At 37.4% G+C, this 23,152-nt stretch overlaps 2 protein-coding genes across 2 annotated transcripts; both read left to right on the top strand.

The window, feature by feature from the left end:
* Nucleotides 1-58: 58 nt before the first annotated feature.
* LOC146318936 (uncharacterized) lies at nt 59-5,616 on the top strand. Its single transcript, XM_084730292.1, has 5 exons — nt 59-869; nt 1,686-1,944; nt 3,778-3,811; nt 4,444-4,618; nt 5,140-5,616. The coding sequence occupies exons 1-5, from the start codon at nt 827-829 to the stop codon at nt 5,481-5,483; spliced, it is 855 nt and encodes a 284-aa protein (XP_084586418.1). The 5' UTR covers nt 59-826; the 3' UTR covers nt 5,484-5,616.
* Nucleotides 5,617-9,770: 4,154 nt separating this feature from the next.
* sms (spermine synthase) lies at nt 9,771-21,067 on the top strand. The gene is given in 11 exon segments (XM_084730625.1): nt 9,771-9,953; nt 12,683-12,803; nt 14,157-14,244; nt 15,182-15,246; nt 15,346-15,521; nt 16,230-16,384; nt 16,551-16,640; nt 16,997-17,111; nt 17,217-17,296; nt 19,314-19,429; nt 20,968-21,067. Coding segments are annotated over 11 exon segments (1,152 nt in total). The 5' UTR covers nt 9,771-9,907.
* The last annotated feature ends 2,085 nt before the right edge of the window (nt 21,068-23,152 follow it).

Here is a 23,152-nt window from a genome sequence, read left to right as displayed (position 1 = left end):
ATTATTACATTGTAATACATTTGAAGTATGTGTATAAAGCATTATAATGCATTATACTAATTCTGTGGTAAGTTGTGATCAGAGGGTATTTACCTTTAGATTGTCAGCTGGCACCTTTGCAAATTAATGGAGGATTATATACTGTTGAGCTACATTTACAACCCTGACATATTTTAACAAATCATCAATTTTTACAATATAATTTCTTTTCTCTTCAAGATAAATATGTATTGATACATATTTGTGTTCATACTTGATATTGTGGTCTGACCTCACAACAGCCACCTGAACTTTTAGGACTACGCATGACAAGATTGCACAGGTCAGGACTCAACCTCACCTAAGCGTGTTTTCATGACTGCAGTGGAACTGTTGAAGGGTAAATTATTATGGCAACAAAACAAAGAATTTCAGCGTCGTTATCGTTCACACTGGATTGATTACATAACTGAAGTACATGTCTCAACAGTTTTCTCTGCATTTGGATTTGAATGAGAAGGAATGAGCCCGGGGGGTTTATTGCAACTGATTTTAAATGTCTTGCAATTCTGCATTGGTAAAACTGAACTGAAATATTAAAATTCATTTGAATTCTGAGGATGAGTCATTTTAAACAGTCCCTCTGCACACACTCTAGCAGTTTGTGTGTAAAATCTCATCACAAACCCATTTTCATACCAAGCTGCTGGCCTGGTGGAACATCCCGGCTGAATGCGGATTAAAACCGAGCATTAAAACTCACATTGAGCCTCATGTGCTTTTCACCCATCCTGTCCTCAAACATTTCTCTGCGAGCCTGTTCGACTGGGACGCATCAACCGTTAACATGAATGCCTCTGGGATCCACCACGGGACGCTCAGGATGTATGGTGAGCTGATGATTGCATGTCTTAAAACTAGCTATAGAATAGTTGTTCAGCTCTTACTGGATTTTAGGGTAATTTCCAAATTTGTCATTTTTCATTATTGGAGAATTTCAATTAAATTCTGCATCCTGGAGCTGTAGTGATGTCAAATAATTGTTCATTAGGGAGATGAATGTATTTTGTGTCTCAGTTTTTGCCCAAGCAAAGGAGCTTTGTTCCACAGATGACACATTAAAAGAAAGAATTCTTTTGATTTTCTTCTTTAATCATCCCTTATCAACCAAGATATCATGATTTTAAGAGTTAAATATTTTCTCTAGAAAAATTAATTGGTTTGCACTCAATAGCCACAGCTGGACAGCAAACCCTGATAAAAAAAATATAAACTCATGCTGTAACTGAAAATTAACTACAAAGATGAATGTACCAGACTAAATCTCATTCTTGGTGTTGTAATCCTGTTATGTGCTTTAATAGAGTGTGACCATGTGTTTTTTACTGTATGTTCAGGCCTATAGAATGAGTAGATCCAGATGTGGATACTGGTAAGCATCATCTGATTGGTCGAGGCCCACATCCACAGCCCCTTGATCTCCCAACCATGTGACTGCCTCTAAATCTGAGGGGATGATTGAATGACAGAGTGTTCATGCTTTAATCCAGCTGAACACTGCTCCCACTGCTATCAGATCACTGTGGCCATGCTTAATATCGTCAATAAGCTTTTTGTGTTGGGTTACGATTAGAAAGCTTTCTCACGGGATCATTTTTCCAACACTATTTCCTGTTTTTTTCCCCCAAACTGCTTCTTTTATCCAGGTGGATTTATTTTCAAACAGTGGAAGAAGAGGTTTCTGCTCCTAACAGCGGATGGCAGCCTCCTTGTGTCCCATGATGCATCATCTCCCCCTGACCAGCTGGTGCAGTTGCAGAGCAGTTGTGAGGCAATTGTAGAAGGCAAGGAGATCCTAGACCTGCCCAAGCTACCCTCCGGTGGATGCAGGGATTGCTGCTTTGCTCTGATTCTCCCTCAGAATAAATACCTGCTGCTGCTGACCGAAACTCCTGCAGACTGCAGGTCACTGTGCTCTCTTTCTTAATTAATTTGCCTTGTTTCCAGTAGAATGATATACTGTCCGCATGTTGGATTCAGCTAAATTTACCACCAGTTACTCAAGGGAATAACTGTATTGTGGGAATCATGCTTTTTCATATTTGCTTAGTTAGTCAAGAATATTTATGTCATCACATGTCTAAACATGTAGAGACTGGAAACAGGGGGAAAGATCTTGGCCACAACAAAATGTGGAAATGAGTCAGAATCTGTGATTCTCCCAGTATTTTTACCCCACCCCGTCCCACGCCATGGTGTCTGGCCCATGTCTGAAGAAAATAACCAACACTTCAGAGATGACACAGTGTAGCTTACCGACTATTATATTACACTTGATACTGTATATTTTTAAAGCTACTCCAAAGAGTTTTAAGCAGTTATGAAACAACCTCAGTTTAATACTGATGACTCTATATGACCTACATAAACAGATGAGACCATCAGTGACTGGATGAAGACTAGATTGGACTGGAAGACTAAATTGTTCTTAATGCCTGCTACCAGTCTCCTTGAAATTAGATTGCATTTTTATTTAGCTAATTTTTAATTATAAGACCCACAAGTGAGAGTTGAACCCACTGTTGCTGCAGAGGACCCACAGTCCCAGCACACATTAACTACCACTTTTGTATGCAGGGGCCACCAAAATCAACAAAATATGAAAGTTCCCTTTAGTAGCCTTAAAGAAGAATTTTAAAATGTAACTTGATGGCTAATGGCATAGTCATCTGTGCCAAAAAATGTTTAGATTGCATCGTGGCCTTAAGACCAAAAGTCAAGTCAAATCTTGGATTTAGAGAATCTTGATACCCCTAGAAATTACAGACCTTGACCTTATACTGATCCCCTCATTACTTTGCCTAAAATCACATGTTTACGGTCATTTAAAACATTTTCATCTAAGCCATTATGTCCCCAACATTTTTCAACACAAAGTAGTGCCCTTGCACATAATCCTCATAAAACCACAACTTGTACTTTTTGCTTTTCTGTTTTTGTATGGAATTAACAAAAGAGATAATGCCTGTTAGTTTGTGTACTGTCTGGTAAGTGCATTTTTTAACCCTTTCACAGAGCCAGGCTAGCTGTTTCCCCCAGTTTTCAGTCTTTATGCTAAGCTAAGATAAGTGGTTGAAGCTTCGTTAATGGATAGGTATGAGAGTGGCACCACTCTCCTTAGGCAACACTCGGCAAGAAAACTACAAAAAGTGTGCTTCACAAAATATACTTTTTGCTCATATTCCTCATAACCATGTGAAGTCCATCTACTCTATTTGGCACAAAAAAAATGCATCCCAGATTCTCATTTCACTGCAGAACAATTTCTATTCATGCTTGTCTTTCATCTCAGTAGAACATGTCACACAGTTTTTAACAATACCAGTACTGTGTAGCAGAAGGTGTTATTTCATCATCAAGGATCAAACGGGCATAGGATGTAACCAAGTACATTTAATCAAGTACTGTGCTTATAGACAAATTCCAGGTACTTATTCTTTACTCTACTCCAGTACATCTTAGAGTCAAATATTGTACTTTTTACTCTTTCACATTTGTATGAGACCAGTTACTTTTCAGTATTAGAATTGTTCAAATCTTTCTTGCCCAGTTAAAACCGTGTATCTCAGTATCTGTTGATTCAAGAACTTTGAATGCAAGCCTTTTACTTGTAGTGGAGTATTAATAGTTTTACTGAAGAAAATGATGTGAACACTTCTTCTTCATATACTGAATTTAACTGATGTATTGTATGATTTGTATGAAAGTAGTAACTAAATCATTTTTATCACTTTTTAGCCAATGGCTGAATATGCTGAAAAAAGTGAAAAAGGTGAGTCAATAAGTCATATTTATGCAGGTAATTTTTTGGGGGGAAATAGACCTTTTTGATATGAAATAGTAATGTAAACACAGGTGTTACCAATGATATGAATTAAGGTTCTGTTCCATTCAGATCAAACAGAGGCAGGGTGCTGCTATTGTGTACGTTGACTCACCTGAAAGGCTAATTAGTATCATTGGTAACACCTGTGTTTACACTGATATTTTATGTCAGTATGGCTGCTGTGAAAAAGGTATATTGTGTATACCTAATAAGAGTCTACAGCCATGCATTACAACATAGTTGTCATTAGGTATAATGTTTAGCATTTTCACCATAGTTTAGTGTATTAGCATGCTAACTTGCTAATTAGCACAACACCATGCAGCTGAGGCTGATGGGAATGTATGGTCCTGCAGGTATTTGGTCAGAATCCAATGGGACTAGCACTTTTTTTCCCTGATGGCGATGCCAGATAAAAAAGAAAGACATTAAATTGACATCTGTGTGTCCTGAGGGGAACATGACTGCATCCATTTATAGATTTCTTCGTCTTTTTATCAATTGCTGAATTAAATCATTGTAATTCTTGGGTAAACCCATATTTTCCTTCAACAGAATTCTTCTTTTATTTCAAACAGAGTCTCTCATCACCTCTCAGTCCTTGTAAGCGACATTATGTGCCACCTCCGTGCATCAATCTCAAAGATCTGCTGCCTGAGCAAATCCTGGACAAAGACCCACCAACTCTACCAGTCAGTGACGCAGAGGTGCCCTCCCCGGGGCCCATGACCTGTGCTTCCCCAAGGGAGAAAGGTGAGTCTGCAACATGTGCTTGTTTGTCTCTAACATGTTCTTGTAACATCTTGGAAACAATCAGGTTGATGTGTACAAAACAGTATTGCTATGCCAGGGAAAGAAAAACAGATTGGTTATAAAGTGAAAAGTTCACTACTGTAACTGCATACTATTTATTTTGTTATAGGCTGAAAAGTTTAATGTGATAATAATTTTTTGTTATAATGGAAAATGTTTCAGTTTATAACAAGGTTACTTATATTGTTACAACAAGACAATAGTGTAATATTTTTCTTTTTATACCTTAAAATGTTATCCTGCTTTTTACACAGCTACTTACTTTAAAAAAATCAATACTCAAAATAGTGGTTTAATAATAATAGACTTCACATATTACATCACAACATGATACTAATCCATTTTTCTTTTCTGGCATGGCAGCAATGTGAGCAACATATATCAGGTTTTTGTTAGACTTGTGTAAATAACATGTCATAAAAAAACATGTTTTTTTTACTGCAAACTGCTCCATCCAACAGGCAGGAATTCTCCCCGCTCAAAATATTACAAAGGAGGTGCACATTCAGTCGGGTGTCTGCGTCACGGCACTATCAGTAATGCCCAAGCAGTGAGGGCGGTTTATCTGCTGATGGGAGGGGCTGCTGCTTCCTCTGCTATGGGTTACCTTGGAACATGCTCACTGTCTAATCTGGAAGCCAAAGCCGCTGACCTGTCACTCAACACAGATTTCTCTGGCATGGGACCAGCGGGAGCGTACCACACCTGTGGTCCTGCGCTCGACTCCCCGCACTACAACAGCTTTGACTTTGAAGTGGCAGACTCTGATTTTGATGCTTTTGATTGTGGTGGATTTACTTTCTAATGATAAGCTGCGTGGAGGCTACAGATACGGACAGATGCTGAAAACTTGCTTGATATTTCATCATGATTTGTCAAAATGACTGAACTATGTGAAGTAAAAAAGTAGAATTTTGTTGTTGAAGAACAGTGCAAGTTCTTCTTCAGAGAACTGTAGGTGGGTGGGTGCAGCGCTGCGTAGTTGGTCAGAAGCAGATAATAATATTGTAGTTTCCAGAATTCTTTGTAATAATCTTGGAAATCTTTTTTGCCAGATGTATTGGTTTGTCATAAACAGTCGTGGCTTCTTTGTATATATTACAGTGAACTGTGAGTCTACTTTTCCTCCATCTTCTTCCAGCAGCTCAGCAGATTCTCATAATCTCATTAACACCGTTATTGATTAACAGTGAGGAGTTTCTGTCAGTTGACCTCATTTTAACCTTTTAAAACAAATGACAATATACTGTTGACATTTTCAACCGTGCCATTTAGGCTCTGCTACTAGAGGTGTGTCTTTCATTAAAATAATAACAAAAGAAGTAGCTTGATGACGTTGTGACGTAGCGTTGGATCATGAAAGTGGTCATCTTCATTGTTACACAACCACCATTGCAGTTGAAAATATATCTGACCTTACTCAGGCAGGAATTATGTTCACAGACGAAGTAATGTACTGGAGTTTTACTCACGTTACATGCACTCACGTCCGCTGACTCCCTTCCTCACTCTCTGACGTATCCTGTGTTTTCCAGGAAGTTATTGCAACTAGAAAGAGCAGTCACAGCTGTACAACTCAAATTAGTCATAATATTAGAGAATTTTGCTCCAGCCTTAACCTCTAGAAATCTCTTTTGAATCAAAAATTGACTTATTGTCATATTTGCTTAACTGTGACTATATCCTGACAGTAGTAATACAGATAATATGTTAAAAAAAATAAATTCCTTTGGCTCCTCCTAGTCCTAATGGCATTTCCCACGTGCCTGAACAAAAACAAATCAGAGCCAGCTTCCAACCCAAAATGTCAGTATTTGACTACCTAGGACTGAGACAGGCATCAGTTAATTTTGTGTTAGTTATAGTGTGTTAAATCATGCCACCAGCTGTTTAAGATCATGATATATTCAAAGGAAGTGGAACAGATTTCACTAGACTCATTCGGTCGTATTTCACTGTTTCACCTTTAATTTAACAGCTTCCACTGGTCATCTCTCTGTACTGTTTTCACAGGAGGCTGTTTTTGTCTAAATCCCAACTGAAGGTGTGAGGTTTTTTTTATTATTATTATTACAGGAAAATTGTGCTGTATTCAGTTTCATTTGACACTACAGTGTGACCATAAGTGTAACTTTTTAGTAACAAGTAAGACAAAGGAAACCCTTGCCATGTGATTTTAAATTCTTAACTTTATACTCTATCACCTGTGTTGTAATATGGACACTGTGGTAATTATTAACCACCCACCCCATATATGTACATTGTTGTCATGACATTTCATTGTCAGTTCTGTCGGTGATTGTAAATATGACAGGAATTTCTGAAAATGTATAATATGCAGTGTATAAGTCAGAAATGAAACCTATATGTGAACCAGGCTATGGATATTAATGGGAGATTTGCAGCTTGACACACTTGTGTAACATTTCTACATAACGTTGTCAGACTATCATGCTTATTTTATAACCTTGAATGGATAAAAATAGATCTGCATCAGATTTTACATGTAGTTACAGTTATGACCTCTGGCTGTGAACAGTTTAACTTCACACAGTATGGAGTTTCTCTGAATATCAGCATCATCCACTTTTGTGCATGTACTGTGTTTCTATTAAATATCCAGCTGTTACTGTGCTTTATATCTATGTAAGCTTAAAAGCAAATTAATGTCATGTCTATTTGAACCCGTTTTACTGATATGAATAAAACTGATGTGGGAATTTGTCAGTTGTACTTGCCTTTCTTATGCAAACATACACTAGTTACTGATGAGCTAGACTGTATTTTTGCAGTGACTCTACTGCTGTAAGTGAATGCAATCTTAAAGCTGCTATAAAGTTGATCATGGAGGCCTCTGTGGACAAAACTGGCAGTGTTTCCACTGCCATAACCACAAAATATAACGTCAAAAATAAAATTATTTAAAAAAAAAAAATCCCCTCCTGTAAACATAACTTTCCCTGGGAGAATGTGAACATCGGCTCTTCCAGTCTGCATGCCATAATTCATCTGATTTCAAGGAGAATCTGAGCTGGTGTTAGGCGTTAAGAATATCTATAAAAATAGACAATCTTTTCACTGATGGTCTTGTTTACTTATGTAGGCCATAAAAAGTCATCCAAATTAAACACAGACTGTTTCATAACCAATTAAAAACATCTGGCAGTAGCTTTCATAACTTGCATATAACAGTTTTAACCACATAATATTTTTTTTACCACAGAAGGACATGTCTGCTATAAGAATACTGTGTTGTTTACACCCTCAGTTTCACATAGTCTATCTAATGCTCTCACTCCTCCCTACACCTCTGGGCTGAGGTGTGTTCAAATTATTTACATGCCCAAAACATGTCTAGTCAGTCAGAAAACAGCTTAAATATGAAGCAGTAACCTCTCCATCTTGTGTATGGAGTTGACTTAAGGACATGACAGCAGTTCATTAAACCTTATACTTCTTCCATATAATACATGCTTAAAATATATTGCATTTCTGTAATATTCTACCAATAATCCATACATTTTACACACTGGATCTTTAAATGTGATGCAAGACGTTTTTATTTCGAAGGTGAGGTGTTCTCACAACAAGTCTGATTTTTCATACAGGTCAACATACACAATCCTAAATATAAGTATTGCTTTATGCATCTTAATAAAACATAAGAAACAAAAATGCAGTTGTTTTCACATTTCTCCTGCTGCTACTGTACATTTTTCTCCTGGATTGTGGATCTAATTTGATGAACTAATAAGATGAACTGCGAAAAAAAAAAAAAAAAAAAAGTATAGGTCCAGAGGCTCTGTCCAGGGCTCCATAAAATGCGTGATATGGTTAGGAAGGTTTTTCGTTTGTTTGTTTGTTTGTTTTACTTTTTGCTAATTATTTCTCTAAAACTCCATATGCTAAAATGGCATCATTATACTTAATTCATGAGTGTATCAGGGTCTCCCCATTACATCATACTATGCCATGATCTTACTGCACATCTGTGGAAATGATTCAGGAAACCAGTAGCCAACTCATGCAAACAAATTAACTACTCAAGTAATCAAACTATTAAATCCGATTCCAAAAACTACCACGTCTCCAACACTCACTGATCTCCTTCCAAGGCTAGATCAGTCTCCCAGTACTGGCTTATGAAAATAGTTATGGTCAGAGATAATTTTTTTCACACATACACCAAACTCTGGAATGAGATCCCACATTATATTAGAAGAATAACCTGTTACACATTTCAAACAGGCTTATAAACACTATCTGATGGAAAGACATACAGACATACAGCCACCGATTTAACCCATAATATCTGCCCATTTCATTTAGGTCTCATCCTCTCTGAAGGTCCATGTTGTGGTTTACTTCTTTTTGCTTTTTGTTGACTGTCTCTGTTTTTGTCTTTTGTGTGCTGCAGAGCAGGAACCTGTTGCAAATCAGTTTTAACCGAGTCAGACCCATTTAATTGTAACTGATTGTATTATGTTACTTCTAATCTTTTCCTGCAACAGCAAAGCTACAGTCAAGGAGAAAATGGGAGGATAGTAAAAGACAAAAAAAAAAGGGCAAGGGATACAGAAAAGTATCTACTGCTGTGCCACCGAGCACAGAACAGCGCTGTCTAAGTTTGTGGCACAGTTCAAACAAAATAAAAAAAAAATATTTGTCTCTCCCCATAGACTATGTTCATATATTTTCAGAGTTTAGGTCCTATGGGGCTAACCGGAAGGGGCGTGGCTTATGTCCTCTACTCATGCTCCACATCCCACCACAAATAAAACTTCATTTTTACGATTTTTATGTATTTAATGAATGAAAAATGGGAGAGCAAAGGATGTGGAGGATCCCATGTTAGTGTCTGCCTCAGGCCCTAGCATGAGTAAATCCGCCCCTGTGTAAACTAAAGAAATAAGAACAGTTAGTGGCTTTAGTGTCCCATTCTTAAGATTTAATTAACTAAGTAAATTTAACACCTTGAATTTTAAACTGATAAAGGAGAAATAGATTTTATTCTACTCTGGAAGTGGAACACGGAAGTGAATTTCTATCTTGTGTCTTTGACTCTGTCACTGCATCCTCCGGCGTTGACACCGCAGTAGCCACGCCTGGTTGTGTGAGTGAAGTAGTGGGTCGTGGTAGCAGCAGTGGTAGCAGGGCCCTCCCTCTGTCTCTGCAGATAAATACTCGCAGCCTGCCTATTCCAGGCATGGATGACGGTTGCACTCAGACATGGCACTGCGACATTATACTCTCGACTTCAACCTCTCTACGGCAGGTAAGATGAGCCCGAGTAGCGGCTGAACACAGTCAGTGCATTCAGGTTAACAGCAGCCACTGCATCAGGGCTGCTGCATGCTAGCTAGCTGCTAGCCTGCTAATATGAACCTGCTAGTCTGTCACTGCCCTTCAAAACAGTAACGCTCTATTGATTTTGATGAAACATAGCTGATAATGGCACATACACACATACTTTTTGACAAGCTGGGCTATAAGGCTGAAAGCTATTGTGGGTAAAATATTTGATTTCAGTGTCATTTGCATGGTCGTGAGGTGTTAGACGTTAATTTTTTTAACTTGTCTATTCAGTCCCAATGCTGTGGGTAGCGGTGCAACACCGCTCTGGCTAACAATGTGAATAAAGTGTGATTTGTGTCTACAAGGGAACCCCAGAACCGTGACAGATCTCGCGAGTGTAATCATTTTAACCTAAACCACGATGTTTCCCTAACTCTAACAAGGTGTTTTGTGTCACTAAACCTACCCAGATTTTAAGTACATGTTTTAAAGATAATTAGTTTGCAGAAGGTGTTCAACGATATGCACGTCATACATATCTCGCGAGAGTTTCCGTAATCAAGGGTTCCCTTAAGTATGTTCAATCCAGCGCGGTCGCACAGGAAGTAGCGCATTTTCGGCCATGTTTGTAGTTTAATGTGTTGAAATCTAATACGTAAAGGCAGTGGTGGAAGAAGTATTCATATCCTTAACTCATATAAAAATAGCAATACTATACTGTGGAAATGCTCAAGTAGAAGTAGAAGTCCTACACGATATATAACTCGAGTAAAAGTTGGTAAGTATTGTTAGCAAAATGTACTTAAAGTAAGCAGAAACACTTAAAACGCAGAAAAATGAGTAGTGTAGTGTATGTGCGTTGACTACCGGTCAAATGTTTCAAAGCACCCACATTTATACTCGTTTTTTAAAAAGTAAAGTAAGTAAGTAAAACTTCACGCAGGTGTGTTCAGCACATATGCAAGTATTATACTATATTATATTTTATGTTATATCATTGTTATTATTTATTTAGAAATTTTATTATCAACTATGCAATGCAGACCTAATAATAAAATAGTGTTGTGCAATAAGTCGACTTTGCCATACTTAATGCAATAATAATTTAACCTAGCAATACTCTGATATTTACTGCCACCAATGCTGGATTTACACTGTACATTTCAAGTAAAACTCTAATGTATAATATTCTTGCATTTCATGTACTTATTTATTGTCCCATTTTTCAGCATTATTGTTTATTTTCACTGTTATATATGTTGCAGTATACCCCCCTTTTTGTTTTTTACATATATCTTCACGTCTATGTATATAGTTGTTGTATATGCATGCATTTTTACATAGGCATACCTGATGTTTATGTTTTCTGTTTTTCTCAGAATTTCTCGATGCTTACAGACTAGATATTTATTTCTGTTCTTAAATGGAAACGAGCATAACGTAACCCAGTTTGCCCCTGTGGATCAAGCAGTGGTAGAATTGATTCATTACTGTGGAAGTATCATATTACTGCTGTAAAAGGTACAACACTTCCCTCTAAAATGTAGTGGAGTAGAAGCAGAAAATGCATCAAATGGAAATACCCAAGCAGAGAGCAACTTCCTCAGAATTTTACAGTTCTCAGTCATGACTCTTCCTTTATGTCACTTTTGTCTTTACTGAGGAGCAAATCAGTCCTACTTATCTAGCAAGAATGTGGTGCCATGAAATACATATATTATTGCATATTTTTTTTTTAATACAGTGCACTGGTCCACAGTAACTGTGCATTTAGTTTACTACAGTAGTATATACACACAATATAGTAACCTCAAAGCTGTATTTAAAAGCCCATTTTTTAAGATTTACAAGACTTCTTGGTAGAATATGGTAGAAAGGGAATATAATATATTTATAAGTATGTTTTAATTAGTATATAATCATCTGAAAATAAAAATTGTATGTTTTCACTACCATATACTGAACAGTTTACTTCAACAACAGGTGCAGGGCCTTTTCCATGGAGTGTGCCATGTTGCAATGTCATGTTTATACAGTACCCTAGAATTTATTTGTGCTTAGAACATAACAACTTTGAAACAATCAAAAATAATGTTTTATTTCTCTGATTCAAGGGTCTCTTTGCTCATCAGTATGAACCCTGCAAGCTCTCTCTGTGCCCTTCTCACTCTCAAACACATCGACTCAAACCAAACAAAGCTTCTATGCACAGTCTGTGCACAACCCACATAGAAAAGGTCCATTTTCATTCCAGCTCAAAAATTCACTGCGTCAGCCTCCATGTCAGTAATTGGTGAATTTTTTTCCCCTCCAAGATTGGTCTCAAATATCCTGTATTGGTCAAACTCTAAATGACATTGCAGATTAAGATTAAAAAAATACTATCATGAGGATATAAAATACAATACTTTGTTTTAAAGTACAATAAACTACCCAACTATAATTTCAATTAAGCACATCTATAAATTAGCTCAACCTTGACTTAACTGTCTACCTGCATAATTAGCACTTTCACTTTCGCATTTTTAAACAATTTTTCTGCTCTTTTACTAGCCTTTTACTTGCTTGTGATGGAGCATTTTGACATTGTTGTGTTAATACTTTTTATACAAGTAAAGGATCTGACTAATTCTTTCACCACTGATGCACAGAATGTATAAAGTGGCAGATTATTTTCATTGTTCTATCCTCTGTCTCCTCTTTTCTCAGTTGACTCTGCTTCGACAGTTCCTGGTCTACTGTCCATATTTCATGAGCAGGAAATGACAGAGACTGTCCATGACACAAGTGGGCACGGATACCTCGCTACTTTTGTAGGCAAGAATGGCCGGTAGGAATCAAATTTGCATTTGCATAATTTGCACTGTATTGATTTGACAAAAAAGCGTTACGTTTTCTTTCCTCTGTGGTGCAAATGCAGGAATTTACAGAATCATCTCAGAGTCGTGTAGTTTATTTTTACAGTATTTGCTTCACATTGTGCAAAACATGCTTTAATGCTGCCAAATGGAATCTAAAGTTTTATTGTAAATATTTGAGAGTGATTTTGATGCTTTTATTTCATTTATTCTATTCTCAGCCCCTCTGGATTTGAATAAGTTATCTATTTAAATCATTAGGGTTTGTTTATTTCCATAGGAAGAACTACAGTGAGACTACATAGTATATCTGTTTTTTACCATAACCCTGCGGTGTTTACCCTCTTCTCTGTGTGTGTGTTTGTTTGTTTGTTGAGTGATGCCTCATTTTGTGGAGAAATTGGAGATCTTTGTTGCAGAAAGTTTCAGGATATATGCCAGAACTGTTGGCTTGAAATTTACAGACTCAAAACGCAACAGAAAGCAGCGTACGCCATGTAATCAGATTTTTGGACTTAGACGTTTCACCTGTGAGATTATGCTCATGCGACTGAGTTTGCTGACAGGCCTGCTGAACAAGTTTAGCTGTATGCATCTTACAGCTTAGCAAAGGTGTTATTTATCTTTCTTTAGGTGACGTTACAGCTTGAGTGTGTAAGATTTACAGGAGTTATTGGCAGAATATGGCAGAAAGGGAATATAATATTCATACGTATGTATTAATTAGTGTATAATCACCTGGAAATAAGTATTGTTGTGTTTTTTGTTTTTTTCAGTAGAATGATCTGTTTTTATCTGCAGAGCGGAGCAGGTCTTCTCCCATTGAGGCTGTCATGTTGCACCACCATGTTTCTATAGTAGCCCAGAATGCACAAATCAAACACAGCTGTGTGGCGTAGTAACAAACAGACAAACTAAACACTGGTGCTAGATACAGTCTTACACATTTTTTTTTCGTGAGTGTCACTGCCACTGTGAGGGTGAGGGTGAGTTGTATTTCACAACAAGATGTCACTAAATCCTGCACACTGGTACTTTAAGACTGTTCAGTTGTAAGACTGATAAGTATATACTGCACACACTGATGGTCAGCAGAGAGGTGGGCTATGCTGAAGGAATAGTGGCGGTATTTGAAGCTTTCCACTGTGATGTGTCATAAACATTTTAAGTTATTTGCTAAAGAAGAATCAACAAATCTTTTACAGTCACTTTCCAGGCAAAAGGGTCTGAAAATATAGTCTTGGGTGGAGTATCGGTTTAGTCAAATAAAATGTCCTGCTCACTTTATTGCATTGCATCCATCTCTTTATCACCTCATTTCTCAGCCTTGCTATTCTGCGTGTGCACGCCCATGGGTTGGTCACCATTGATCTGCAGTGTTATGAAGAGGATAACATTGCGCAACTAGACAATGTAGGTGATCATTTTAAAAAAAATACTCAATCCTGTATCCATTTACACACAGAAAGTCCCACAGTGCACCATGTCTTTTGATGTTGCTAACTTTTAGGATTGTCAGGGCAACTTTACACTTTACACTACATTGTCAGGGCAACTTTTATCACTCATGAAATTTAATTGTACAACTTTTTATCAGTACTCACTGTAAACCACATTGTACAGTATTTCCCAGAGACATTGAGATTTATGCCAGAACAATAGTGTGTACAAAAGTTCAATATTATTGCCTGCACATAGGCCTGTCACAATAATTACATTATCACCATAGAACAATATATGGATTGTTGTATTTACATAAGAATGTCACCAACAGTTTAGCCGACATGATGCCAGAATTAACAGCAGAGTTTTCCCTACTATTGTAACACTTGGGTGCAGCGGTTAAGTGTGGGTTTTTTTTTGTTTTTGTTTTTTTAAGGATATTTTAATGTTTTTATTTCACATTTCAATTCCATTATCTGATTAATCTTAAGAATTAAAGGTTCATTTCTCTTTGGTGTACTTGCTTATTAAATTCTCATCATATAAGTGAAATAAAATGGTATTAAAATCACAGTAATTTTATTTATCATAGTTATTTCTGGGACAGTGTATATTGTATTACAAAACTTGTTGTGACAGGCCTACCTGCACATGTTTGTCTACTTAACTCTGGCATTCACATTCTCATAAAATGCACATTTAACTGCCCTCTAAAAATACAACTATGCCCATAATTTCTGTGAAGCACCCTCAGAGCACATTGAAATAGTATGACTAATGCACTGTTCATTCTCTGTGTATTTTGGGTGTCAGAGTTCTTGCCTTTGTAGTGTAAAGTATGCTGCCAGTTGATGAAAATGTGCACTTTTACTTTTGTGGTGTTTTTGACTCATTTGTTTCTCTGCAGCTTTTAAATGCACTGGAAACAAAGCTAAAGGTTCTCTTAAATGGCAATATAACAAGGGTTAAAAGGTATGTATCCGCAGGTTCATACTCTTTAAATATGATGGCCATATTTAATTCAAGTTGTAGTAATATTGATTAACTGTGCTCTTCATTGCTCATCCAAAGGCTTCCAGCACTCGTACGAGGAGCAACGGTTGACCGATACTGGCCCACAGCTGACGGCAGACTGATTGAGTATGACATTGACCGGGTGGTGTACGAAGAGGATTCTCCATACCAAAACATAAAAATATTGCACTCACAGCAGTTTGGAAATATCCTAGTACTCAATGGAGACATTAGTAAGTACACACAACAGTACATGGCATGTTTGTATATCAAGTTATGGAGCCAGACTGTCAACGTGTGCTGTTAAAAAATACTTTGTCATCGGCAAGCCTTTTATGAGGGGAAACCACCCTAATATGAGCAAAATATCGCTTTCTCCAAACCAACCAAACTCCACTGGCAAAATCAGTAATTCTAACTTGCAGAACACAGAAGTTTCTGTTCTACTGCTGCCCTGATCTGTTAGTTTGTCTGTGTTATTATGTGACTTCCGTGATTCTGAAGCAGCCTTTTAAAACACACACAATAACACGCGGAAACAGATCAAGGCAGCAGTTGACCATCAACTACCGAGTTCTGTGATGTAAAATTACTGATTTTGGTTATGGAGTTTGGTTTGTTTGGAAAGAGCAGTCTGGCAGCAAAAAGCATACACTTGAACTGCAATTGATTTTTTTCTTTATTTGGCTAAAATACGTTGCTGACCCTCTTAACAGCAGTATGTTGCTTTGCTTAAGTACATCATACAAGCCCACTTCAAATAATCCGAACTATCCCTTTAGTGTGCTGTAAGACTCTAATGTAGTGAGCCACATGAAACCTGCTTCAGTAAATTTGATGCTGATTATTGCATCAGTTTGTGTTATTTATACGAATTGATCTGTTTCTATCTATTTTTAAGAATTGAATTTTAGTGAGTAAATGATTCATTCACCTTGCAGACCTGGCGGAGAGTGATTTGGCCTATACCCAAGCCATCATGGGTAGTGGAAAAGAGAATTATGCTGGAAAAGAGGTGCTGATATTAGGAGGAGGTGATGGAGGCATCCTTGCTGAGGTGGTCAAACAAAAGCCAAAGATGATCACCATGTTGGAGATATCCTTTCTGGTTTCTGCTCTGCTGGACTTTTTTTTTAAATTCTGTTTTGTGACTTTGTTGTTTTCCCTGAGGCAATGTAGTTTTCTTATTTCTCCCATCCTTTAATTAATCCACACAAGTCTTCATCTGAACCTGACTGGTCATTCCTTAACAGAGTGTGTACATTGACCAGAAGGTGATAGACGGGTGCAAAGCGCACATGAGAGTAACTTGCGGCAATATCCTTGACAACCTGAAGGGAGACTGTTACCAAGTGAGTGTTTCAACAAATATGTATCTGTAACGGTCGTAAAATTTTCTCTGCTGCCTCGCTGAGCCCAAGGCTGGTGATCCAGAATAACTGGTTTCACAGAGCATGATTGTGTCAGTGATGCCTTGTGGGAGTTATCAGTCTTACTCACCAAAATGAATTGTGTATGTTTGAGGTGACAAAACAAAAAAAGAGTGTATTTCCTTCCTCATAAAACATTTGCAAAAGCATTTTTTAAAAAATACTTTTAATGTAATGCTTATATCCGTGTTCACTAGCTTGCAGTCTACTATATTTTCCAAATGAAAGAAACTTTGAGAGGAAAGTTCAGTGTATTATTAATGTCTCATCCTTTTTAGATACTAGTTGAGGACTGTGTCCCCGTGCTGAAGAAGTATGTCCAGGAAGGAAGGACGTTTGACTACGTAATTAATGACCTCACCGCAATCCCAATTTCCACAGAGCCAGAAGAAGGTTTCTGTACTTTTTTTAAAGACATAAACAGTATGTTTTCCGTGGTGTTAAATAAATACAATACAGAGATGTCAACTTTTGTCTGAACTTGTCTGTTTGTTGTAGACTCTACATGGGAGTTCCTGCGTCTCATCCTAGATCTGTCAATAAAAGTCCTGCATCCCTCTGGGAAGTATTTCACACAGGTGAGTCTCATCCTTTTAGTAAATGCCAACTGTTAATACTGGCATTGTTAATACATCCACACATGTATTTTTTCAATCAGCTTAGATGATCAGAGGTTAGACAGAAATTCTTTAAAGAAAATTTTTTCCCACCTTCGTTAAATAAAGAGGGAGAGATTAACTAACCCTGAGACCTTTAAGAGCCTGTTTACACCTGGTATTAATATGCGTCTTAGGTGATCCAATTACAGGTTGGCAGTTCTAAGTATGTCTGTTCACACCTGCCATCACAATGCGTCTGTGTGCACTTAAACACAAAAAGTTTCTGTTTGCAAAAACCAAATGTGTTGTTTTTAAGCTGCCAGACGCACTGGAAGCATCTGACACACACGTTTTGAAATACACCTTTTGTTTTAGAAGGCCTGAATACACACTGAAAGCATTATGAGGCACGTCAAACTGCCTTGGTGCCTCTACTCTGACCTTAGCTTTTTCTTTTTCTGCACCCTTAGTACCTGTTTGGAGAAAGCCAAAGGCAATAAAAAGGCATGATTTATGGTTTAGGTTTCCCTCACATTAGTACAGAAAACATGAATATCACACACCATTTAGTCATTATAAAGACTGACCTGGAAAAAAGGGGATGTTTGGTTTTTCTCCCCAGAGAACAATATTTTATTAAATAAATTACTATTAACAATAATGATACAATACTAAATAAGTAAATGGATACATACAAATAGTGACAGTTTCTTAAAAAGCTATCTACAGTTGATAGCGGTTGGCATGAACCCAGTTAGGAGAAGCAGAGAGGAGTACCAGCATGAAAGCAAAGCAATGAAGTGCTGTTGACAGGGTCAGCAGCAAAAGTTGTTTTGGCCACTTACAAAAGGTCCACCTAAAAAAAAAAAAAAAATCAGTGTCAGTTTAAGTGTACACTAGAATTTTTTCAACACTTTACTTTGCCAGACAGCCTTTTCCAACAGGAAACCACCGTTATACTGTATAAGCCAAATATCGCTGTCTCCTCAAACCAACCAAACACCATTGGCTAAATCAATCATTTTACCTCACAGAACATGGGAGTTGCTGGTCTACTGCTGCTTCGATCAGTCTAATTTTGCTTGTGGAGTTTGGTTTGGAGACAGTGATAGTTACCCAATATAATAAAGGTTTTCTTTCAGAAAAAGCCGTCTGCTGGCAAAGTAAAGCACTGAAAATATTCTGAATATAGTGTCCACTTAACCTGATATTCTTCTTTTTTCTGGTGGATCTTTTTTTTTTCAGTAATATTTTTATTGGGTAGACAATAAAGCATGCAATCATAATACCTCACATACCTCACACTTAAAGAAAAAAAAGATCAGATTGTCTGTTTTGAACTAACAGTAAAGTTCTCTGGATATATGCATAGTACACATAATTTGGCACCTTCACCCCAACAATCTTAGATATAGTCCTAACAACTGTTTTCCAGCATTCTTGTCATTTTGGACAGGCCCATACACAGTGGAACAGAGTACCCATTCCTTCTAGACATTGAATGCAGTTGTTTGGGATTACTTTTTGCTTTAAAGCATGCTTTTTCCCAATCAGCATCTTCTGTGTCCTCTTGAAGATCCAGTCTTCGTGCCTCTAGCCACTCCAGACACATGTAAATACCAGATGTAAACAGGGCTTTAAAACCTTGGGAAAACCGCATTTTCAGAGCTGAAACAGGATATCTGGACAGGAAATATTGTTAGGAAGGAAATAATGGTGGTGTTGTTTGATAGGAGGGATGAAAGGCTTAAAATTGACAGTAAACTTTATGGTCTACTTTAATTTTAAATCTGGTCTCAAATTGTAAAAGAGGAATGATTTATGGTATGGGAAATCGGCCACCAAGGGTAGTAGTATGTTTTCATTTTAATGTTGGCTAAAAGTTGGAACCCACCACTTCCATTTATAACCCTGCAGCTATGCTTGAAAAACATAATTAGCTGCAGTCTGTGTGTCTCATGACATTAAGCTTTTTTCTTCTGCCTCTGATCATCAGGGTAACAGCTCGAATCTGACAGAGGCACTGAGTCTGTACGAGGAACAGTTGGGAAACCTCTCGTGTCCCGTGGAATTCTCCAAAGAGGTGGTGTGTGTGCCCTCCTACTCTGAGCTGTATCCTTTTTTTTATCAAACCATTGTGGCTGAATTAATTTACAAAATTTTTAATTCGTCATTTACTATTTATAACCCTAAAGAAATGTTTTATATTATTTTACTGCCCTATTACAATTTGGATCTTAAGTTTGTAGATTTGGTCCTTTTTTCTATTGGTAAATAACTGTTCACTCCAGTGTTCATTTTGTTAACTAATATTTTTTTTTTCGTTGATGGTACCAGACAATAACTTAAAATGATTTATCATGACAGAAACCATGTCAAAAACTATTGACACTGTAACACAGTGACACTAAACACTGCAAAAAATCCATTAGATTTTTAGTCAGTTCAATCTACCGTAGATTTAGCCAAGTAAAATTTAGTCAAAAGACTAAAGGCTAAAACTAAATGACTGTGTGTGTGTGTGTGTGTGTGTGTGTGTGTGTGTGTGTGTGTGTGTGTGTAATTGCTGTGGTCTGAAGGCTCTGTTTGTTTTCCTTTTAAGAATCTTAGTTGCAGCAATATAATCACATCCTCATTTCTGCAATAACTGTGGTGAGCACACAGTTGTAATTAGGGGTGTAATGATTCACTCATGCGCCCGATGCATTGGACTTTAATGTGTAAGATACAAGTGCATCGGTTCAGACGGCCTGCATCGGTAAAAAGATGAATTGGAGACAAATCAGTGCAGCACTAGCGTATTGATACATCTCATTAGGATGCGCATACGTTTAATTTTGGGATCAGTGAGCTGCCACTTTAACTTTTGCTCCGTCTTCTCTCTCCCGCTGTCTCTGCCTGCACTGCTCTCGCTGGACACCCGCTGTCGCGCTCACGAAAACAAGCGCTCCCTCCTCCCTCTCCTGTGTCTCCTCTTCATTTGCTCAAAACAGATGGCGCTGAAAACAGCAACAGAAGTGACATTGTACCGTGTCGTGCCACCAAACTTTCATAACGCTCAAGTGTAAAATAAGTTTGTTTTTTATGAGAAAGATGAGAAATGCTGCTGCAGATCATTTATACAAAACATGTCGGACAGCAGAGTACAGAGACACGAGTTAAAGTTTCTCATTTATCTCATCTCATTTATACACAAGACTCATAATAAGATATAAACATCACTGTAATGTCTCCTCCTCTCTGTCTCTACTGTTGCCATATTTGGTAAACCTATCAGGATTTTTCGGCAACTTAACAGCACTCTACAAATGTAGCATTACTTGAATCAAAATGTAAAGACAGACACATTGCATTATCTTGTATTGCATCGTATCATATCATGACAGAGCTGAATCGTGTCGAACGGAATCGTTGGCCACTTAAAGATTTATAAAATATATTGTATCGTTGAACATGTATCGAGATACGCATAGTATTGTCTCAGTCAGTGAGATGCACACCCCTAGTTGTAACCCCTAGAAATGATGGACAGAAGTACAAAAATAAGAACCAAGTTGTTCATTTGTTCATATATTCCTAGACCGAGCAATACTGCACGTTTGCATGCCGCTACATTTTGTTGTGTACAGTCCTTAACTGTGCTGTGTCAGATGGGTTTTCTACACTGTGTGGAAGAAGTAAAGACCTCCAGTTTCTCAGCTTGAATCCCCAGCGGCTGGAATGTTGATGCTCCTCCCGTTTCTGCTGTAGCCTTCAGGGTGTGTTCAGACTGAACATGACAATTAGAGGCAACACAAAGTTTCAATAAATGTGCTGTCACAGTGCCCTTAAATTGCTAAAAAAAAAAGGAGTGTATCATTAGAAATATAAGAAATAATTGCAATGTTCTTGCAATGTAAAATGTGTAGTTCACACCCAGGCACATTCACATAGTTCACACACACACACACACACGCACACAGTCTATGCCCTGTTGTTAGTGAGCTGCATAGCTGACTGACTCCAGCTAACATCTGTACTATAATTGGCTGTTTTTTTGTTAACAAGCATGTTTTTAGTTAACAAAACACTCCAGCGGTCAAGTTAGTGCGAATAAATCAAGATGAAAATTCACTTTGTGTTCAGTCTGAACACAGCTTTAAAGGCGCAATGACAGTTTTATGATCCCCTCTCCATTAACCCCACCATACCCTAATCTTCCTTCTCCTGTCTTCCTGTTTAAGTTGTGTTTTACCATTGTTTGCTACAACTTATCAGTTGTACTTTGTTTGTGTTACTTGATTTGGAATGTCCATTTGCATGTATTCTGAAGGAATTGTTAGATGTTTAAACAGTGATTTGATACACTGATAATGTGGTGTTACTCCTCTTACAACAGGCGTGTGTGTTTCTCATGTTTTCTTTAGGTTTTTTTTTTTTTCTTTGCTTTGAGTTATGCGCTCAAATTGTGTGATAGGGCAATCTTTAGGCTCAGCACAGCTGAATTGAGTTGCTTTTAAGCTCTGTTTTTGTTACTGCCTCTCAAATGTGATTTGATTCTTTCAGGTTGTATCAAGACAATGTGATCGTGTCCAGTGAGACTGAGGTGTTTGAGTCCAAATGTGTTTTTAAAAGGGAAACAATTCCACCACTTTATTGCCACCTCTGCTTGTGCTGTTTATATGTCATGTTTTATTAGCACCTTTGGTTTCTCCTGATATATTTTAAGTTTTTTAAGACTGTATTAGGTGCATGTAAAGGACGGTGAATGTAGCTTGCATATACAGTACACAGCACGTTTACGCGTGATTAACCCTGTGGGACTGAGTTACATTTATTTATTCAATATGATTTCACCAAATGCTGTTCTGTCCCACTTGAGATAATTTTTGTGACCATCTGCAATTAAAGTGTTTTTGGGGGAAATGTTTTTTTTTTTGTTTTTTTTTTTAAAATAAGGAATTGATGAATAATCAGTGGCATTCTTGGATTATTTTAAGAAACCATCTAAACGGTGAGCAGGAAATCAGTGTAGATACAGCGTGAGCCAATCATTAAGTTTTTCACAGTTCAGTCATGGGTCACATCTTTTAAAATTACTGTGTTCTTCAGTTAGACAAACAAATATTGGTCAAAAGAAAATTATTTGGTAGAAACTGACAGTTAATTTTTCATGCAAAATAGCAGGAGAAGCTTTTCTTTGTTTTATACCAGTTTTTCTCAAACCGTTTACATCATCAACCCCCTCAGAAAATATTAGGCCCTCCAAGTACCACCTTCATGACTCATGTTAAAATACAAGTGAAGGCAGATTTATTTCTAATAAGATTATTTACTGTTATCAGATGCAGCCACGGTGCACAAAGGTACCCTTTTTCCAGTTCTTGCACAAGAACTGGCACTTCAACTCTTCCACATAAGTAATGACTCATGCACATTCACTTCAGTCTTTATTTTCTCTTTGTCTGTCTGTTTTTTTACTTCTACTATCTTGCCATCACAGTTTAACTTCTAACTGGTTGATATATGTGCACCACATACATGACTAAGTAGCAGGATGATATGAAGCCAAAATATTGCAGGAAAAACAAAACTTGTGTTTTTAAAGTAATTTATTTCATTTAAAGATATTTTTACATTTAACGTACCACTAGAGTGAGCTTGCATACCACAGCCTGCTTGGGCCCTGTTAAAACATGTATACAGGTTTTGTTAGGAGTCCAAGCTGGTTGCACGCTGCAGACCTGTATTGTTTTTATTCTGATTATTCTTCATTTATTTCTGCAGCAAAAACTGTAAGACAAAAATTCAACAGGATTGGCAGGTGGCTTGTAAATTCTACCCACTACTCATGAT

The sequence above is a fragment of the Lutjanus erythropterus genome, chromosome 11, assembly GCF_056507025.1.
Source record: "Lutjanus erythropterus isolate fLutEry1 chromosome 11, fLutEry1.hap2, whole genome shotgun sequence".
Lineage (NCBI taxonomy): Eukaryota > Metazoa > Chordata > Actinopteri > Lutjaniformes > Lutjanidae > Lutjanus > Lutjanus erythropterus.
The sequence above is the reverse complement of the archived record's forward strand: the minus strand, read 5'-3'. Positions and strand labels throughout refer to the sequence as shown.